Source organism: Anopheles gambiae, chromosome 2, assembly GCF_943734735.2.
Source record: "Anopheles gambiae chromosome 2, idAnoGambNW_F1_1, whole genome shotgun sequence".
Lineage (NCBI taxonomy): Eukaryota > Metazoa > Arthropoda > Insecta > Diptera > Culicidae > Anopheles > Anopheles gambiae.
The window spans coordinates 84,688,151-84,694,691 of NC_064601.1; the positions used below are offsets into that span (position 1 = coordinate 84,688,151).

General features: G+C 45.7%; 1 protein-coding gene across 1 annotated transcript; it reads left to right on the forward strand.

The window, feature by feature from the left end:
* The first annotated feature begins 246 nt into the window (after positions 1 to 246).
* LOC1276149 (cuticle protein CP14.6) lies at positions 247 to 1,831 on the forward strand. Its single transcript, XM_315459.5, has 2 exons — positions 247 to 358; positions 1,017 to 1,831. Exons 1-2 carry the CDS (start codon positions 347 to 349, stop codon positions 1,416 to 1,418), a joined length of 414 nt encoding a protein of 137 aa, XP_315459.4. The 5' UTR covers positions 247 to 346; the 3' UTR covers positions 1,419 to 1,831.
* The last annotated feature ends 4,710 nt before the right edge of the window (positions 1,832 to 6,541 follow it).

Consider the following 6,541-nt stretch of genomic DNA (forward strand, 5'->3'; position numbering starts at 1 on the left):
GAGAGGACGGCCACGCACCGTGTGCCATCTCGAAAGGTTGCGGTGAAGATGTCAGCAAAGCGTACTGGAACGCAAACCGAACCGAAACCGAATCGATGTCGGGGGGGAGGCCGTTTTGTGCTCCCTTCTACCGAGCAAAAAAAAATACAAGCCATCCGAACGAAGACAAAATGCGGTAAGGAGAGCATCCCGATGTGGTGTGGCGCTTCGGGCCGGGTAGGAGGTTGTCATCCGGCACTATATAAGCGCCGCGTCGGACGATAATTGATATCAGTTCTCGCATTAGCTTTTATCAAGCCACAACACCACTGCTCTGCTCGCACAGCACAAACCACACACAACAACAATGTACAAGCTGGTGAGTGCAAGGAATCGTGACGGAAAAGAATAAAGTCCGGGAAACTGTGTGTCAAAAGAGAGTGACAGTAGTGCAAAATGAAATTGACAGATGGTTTTTCCGCTTTAGTGTTCTGTGACACAGTGTGGTTGGATGCTGCAGGCATCAATTTAAATAATACAGTGTTTTGCTCATAGAGGGCGCGCATGCTGATAGTGGTACATTTGTTTGGAAGTAACGCCGACCGAGTGCTTTCGGGAAATTCCAAATTATTGTTAACGAATACTTGTGCAGGTGTTTTTGCATGTGATTCTTGCTTCATACGATTTTACCATTCGTGCAACGACCTGCTGTAGAAAGAATTGAAGTCAAACTAATTTTTGAGATCGTCAGAATGTATCCGCAATGCGCTGAGTCACAAATGGCTACGATTTTTTTTATTTATTTCTGCTTTCTTATTCTTACTCATAACTCAAAGCGATGCGTGCCTTTCTCGAGACAATCCAATTGTCTTGATTTATTTTGCTTCGTTGTGCTTGTCTGCGCTGATATTTTCCCATCCGATTAATTAGCATTACTGTCACTTTCGATTTGGGTTCGACATTACTCAACAACCGTCTGCCACCCCCATTGCGTAAGCTTAACGTTTATCTTTTTCGCATTCCCGGCTTCTCCACAGTTTGTTATTGCCGCGCTGGTGGCCGTCGCTGCCGCCCAGAACCCGCAGGACGCTCAGGCCCAGGTGCTCGCGTCCGACTCGGTCGTCAACCCGGACGGCTCGTACAACTATCGCTACGAGACGAGCAACGGACTGGCGGCGCAGGAGAGCGGCGTCGGTGGCCAGTCGGCCCAGGGCAGCTACTCGTACACCGGTGACGATGGCGTCCAGTACCAGGTGTCGTACGTGGCCGACGAGAACGGATTCCAGCCGCAGGGTGCCCATCTGCCCGTCGATGGTCCCGCTCCCGACCACGTCCTGAAGACGCTCGAGCAGATCCGCGCCAACCCGCCGCGTGACGACCCCAACTTCAGCATGGATGCGCTGAACGCTGCCATCGCTCGGCTGAGCGGCAAGAAGTAAGGCGGTGGGCGTTGATGGTAGCAGCTGAAGACCGTGCCAACACAGTCAGTCTACTTAAGCACACCTGACACATACTCCACTAGTGCACCAACCTGCCTGGGTAGGGCGGGGGAAGGGAGACCGATGGGCGTTAGGAGGTCCACGCAGGTCCCCGTAACCCCGTCGCCAGGAGCTGGCCAACTTCGAACAAAGATCTACTTCAAGGGGCATCCAAACCGTCACTGCCATCCTTAGACAATATTTTCTACTTCCTCCTCATCTTCTTCTATCCAAACTTTTTCATTTAACCGGTTCCAAAAGCGTTTCTTAAATTATGATGTTCTATTTCCGTCAAACAAACTTCCTTCCACCCTCTTATTGTATGTAAATAGCCCGTTGATAGTTTGTAAATAAAACAACCAACAAAATTAAAATCCACTGTGTTATTTTTAGTACACCCCAACGAGCTGAACGAGTCCTGCCTTCGGCCACCTAATTAAGGTTAAACACTCCTCGGAATTTGTGTAATAGAGTTCGAGAGTTCGATTTAATTGACCACGTCGTGGTTTGATGATTCACCCGACTGCGTTAAGCAGTAACAGCAGCCACCACAGTCTCTTAATCTTCTTAAGTGCTGCCAATACACGGGGAAGATGTCGAGAGGGCCGTAAAAGCTTCCGCTCAAGGTTTGTACCATTGGGCACACGACGTGTGCTTAGGCCACGCCATCGCCATCTCGCTTCAGAGCCATCATAAAGCTCAGCTTCTCCTGCACCATGCCGTCCGTGGAGCTTGATTCGATTACACTGGCCAACCTAAGCAGGCGACGAACCCGCCAAGCCGTGAAATGCTAAACGATCGTTTAAGCGGCAGTGGCATTCGGGCTGAATAGGCTATGCACGGAGCGAAACTAAGCAACCATCGCAACTTACCGTACGGACACTCTATAAGCTTGGTGAACATCTTCCCCTTTGCGCGTGGTCTGAAAAGGTCAGCCGAAGAAACACATCAGCCGAAGGCAACCTAGCGTGAGAGGATTGCTTTATGGAACCTACTAGCAGTCAATTTTTGTAGAAGTTGGGTGGCTAAGAGGAGGAGAACCGTGGAATGGATTCGTTTGTTAGACCATTCTCATGACAAGGCGACGTTGCGTTAAAATAAGTAAGCACCCTACTTACCCTACTGCCGTTGCTGCTGCTGCTAGTGGATTGCATTATACTTGCACTTGTCTGCTTTGGTGCGTGTGTTGGGAAAAATCTTTGCTTTGCTTGTTTAGATTTTGGGTTTTTTTCTGCGCTCTGTATATGCACGATCGCTTTCCACTGTCGGCCGCAGCATCTCACCCTCCGGGGTCTGTTCCAGCTCAAGGTCAGGGTTTCGGGCTGCCGTCTTTCACCGGTTGCCGGTGACGCAACCGAGACCAACCGAACTCCCAAGGTTCCGCACACATGGGACGATGCAAGGGGAGACAGGGGGGAGGGAAGATGTACCACTTGACGGCGATGAGCTTTCACTTTCTTTCACATCCACACGCGGAACAAGTTGCTGCTCGAGGAAGTGAAAAGTCGTGTGGCCTTAGAGGAAGTTGGCTCCGACCAAGTACATAACCTACATTGTACGTGACGTTTGAGCCACGTTGTAAGTGAAAATTATGTTTTTAATTTATTCAAATTTCATTCATCCATCCATGCAACTTTCATCTCGTGAAACCCACATTTTGTCCAGACATACAAAGCTTGCTCACTGTTCGTGGTCGAATGGGGAGTATTATACAATATTCCTTTCTTTTTTTGTAAATGTCGGCCGCGAGATCTTCTTCCCGACCGACGGTGACAGTCCGCAGTCCTCATGATGCCACGCGTTATTTACGTGCTCCTCTTCAACTTTGAACCTCACACGCATGCACACACACATTGAACTGAACCCTATTTCGGTGGAAGCGTGGAAACGAGGTTGACGAGACACCCGATAACCCGGGGCTGAACGTTTTTACAAGCATTCATGTATGGTTCGGGGTGTGTGCGGATGATGCACCGCGGGATCGGTCGCTTTGTAAATGGAGCGCTCCAAATTTGGCAGCCGAGCGGGTAGTTGAGCTATTTTGAAGTTTATTTTACACGGTCGTTGGGTGTGGAGTTACAACAAGGTGTAGTTTTTTGCTTCTTCGAATTGGAATTGTTTAAATAGGATCGAACCTTGTTATGGCTAGGTTCTTCTGAACCTGTTTCACTTTACAAAGAAATTTGATACTCCACGCGTGATTGCAGTTAAGCACATCGTAGTCTTCCTGCGCGAAGAGATTGAACACATCGAACATAAAATAACATTGCCTTTAACATGAGCAATATCAGCCAGCTTTGGGGTCAACTCGACAACCCATGCCACACCCGCTCCCCGTACTCCGAAACCCCCGAAGCAAACGATGATGATTGATGGCTCGAATGCGCTCATTGATGCACAATCCATCGACCTACCTTCCCCCTCCACCCTGATCCGCCGGCTGATGACATTGGCAATCGATGGCGATAAAAATAGAGAGATTATCGGGTGAAACCATGCAGACCGCCGAGGGAGCTCGGTATTTCCATACGCGTACCATTGCGTAATGTGTGCGTCTGTGAACAGCTAATCTCTTAACTATGGCACGCCTGTGCACAATGTGGGGCTGACCAAATGCAGAAAGTTTGGCTGGGGCGAAGAAAAATGATGCTTCACTTTGGGTTCAATGTCATTGAAATGGTGTGATCGGTGGGTCGATCGCCATGCCTTTGGTGGTTGTGTATAATATGACAATAATGTGTAAGATAACTATTTTCCACACTGCTAGTAGCTCTTTCTCCGATTATTTAAAGTAAAATTGACTTTTGATATAAATCGACTTAAATTCGGTATTTCATATGAAGTAAAAAATATAAAAGTCAGAAGAAATGTTGGCATGAGCACACAAAATTGATATTTAAAAATGTTCACATTTCATTTTGTTTAACTGAACATCCCAAATCTGCCATTTTAATGCAATTACTTTGGCTTAAAAGCAAAACAAACAAAATCAAACTGAAAGGTTTTTTTGTGGTACTTTAGCTGTTGCCTGAAAATTAGTATATTTATTCCACCGGTTCGTCTACAATAATGCCCGACTTTATCTTTCCAGACGGTTTTATCGTTTTTACATAGCTTTTCTCCCTTTTCTCCCACCTCTTTTTCTCATAGCATAATCCTAAAGGTCGTTGGAACCCTCCTATCATACTGTTTGTAGTGTTCCAACAGCTAGATTAGAGGAAAAATAATACGAGTAAGCTGAAATAGATAGCAACAAACAAGTAGAACGAAAAGAATTTTCAAAAGATAAGGGCTTGATGATGTCCGCCCTGAGTTAATCCAATCCATTAATTTGCATGAATTTACAACAGTAGGACGGCATGAAGGTATTTATATTGATTTTATTAATGAAAACTTTTTTAATCCAATCTCTGATGGTACATAAAGAAGATTTATTTTTTATGGGGGTTCTTCGTATTAATAAAAAATATTAAATTAAATTTTAAAAAAATATCGACCGATGCTAACAAAAACTAGAAGAAGTTGACTTTAGGTCCGATATAGATTTGCTTGTAAACAGACTTGGAAAGTAATGTATATCCCTTGCTTCACGGTATATGCTAGAAAAACAACATACAAGACAAATATCGTAATAACGTATAAACTTCTTATCTTCGTAAATCAGTACAAATGATGCAAACATTCTCGGAAACGCACTACAAATCGTGTGGACGATCGAAAACAAATATGGGTATCACACAACATTTTCGAGAAACAACCAAAAAACCATTTAGAACCCCTGTGAGGTAGTTTTCTTTTGAATATTTATTGTGAATAAGGATACATAGCTAATAAAAGGCTCTAACTTTCGTTATAAAGTTTTGACAGACCTCTAAAAAAGATAGTATAGATGGGTAAGTTGTCTAAAACTATAAATAGTATAAATTGGTTTAAATTATCAATTAAATATAAATGTCTTACGTTTTAGGACAAGCATGTTTTTTTAATGCCTTTACGTAACTTGCCATGGATAGGAAATGATCTGCCTTCTCAATCAGACGAATGCGATAGATATTTTCTTTTCATCGTACGCATAAAAACCCCGAATCAAAATGGAAATGATGCAAATAAAGCATTAAAAACGTAATCAATCATCACAACATCACGTTTCGGTGCGCAAGCTGCTGCAGCCACAACGAAATATAAAGATGGCAAACGTGAGTGAGACCGCGGACGAGCGCTCACCCCTTATTCCATGACACGCCCTGACCGGGGCGCACATGTGTACGCGTTCTACTTGTACCCTCGTTTTGCTTAAGGAGTCCCCATTGACCCGACGCTCGTCCTTCTGCCCTTCATTCATGCACTCACCCCCACCCCCTCTCCTCCCTACCTCGCATCGACCAAGAGGTCAAGAAGGTACTTCGGGGCGTGAAATATGTGCCAATAAAACCGTACCGTGAACGCGATGGTTCTCCGTGCGCTGGGTGAAGCTGGGGTACGGTCCTGAACCGGATTGTGTGACGATTTAGTCATAAGGCAGACATTTGGCGCGTTTGACCACACCCGGAGGGGAGAAAAAAAAAACAGAGTGAGCGATCAAGCAGATGTAACAACATCACAAAGCACATTCACACATACACACACATGAATCAGTAAAGCTCAGCGGCGTGAAATAAATCGTAATCGAAACCGTTCGGCGCGCGAGCGCGCACCGTAGCTAAGTTCGATTGTTCGTCCACTTCTGGCAGCCGTGGCATCACATTGCATGTACAGTGCATGTATCGGAGGGAGGGGTGTTGTGGGTGATGCAAATTGCATCGCTGCAAGCAACGAGAAGCTATAATGTGCCGTATGTGTCTGTGTCTGTAACTCTTTTGCAGACGACGATGACGACGAACCCGCATTACGGACACGATTACATCGATGCTTGCGGCAGTGCATAAAGTATCGCTGCTGAAACGGTTCTCGTTAGGGTTGTACCCGAAATCAACCGAATCGAGTGGGATATTTGGTGGTCAAAAACTTAAGGACCCCGGGAGATGGGGGGGGCAAGGGAAGAATGATTAATAATAAAATATCACTCGCCTCGGCGCTCGTTATCG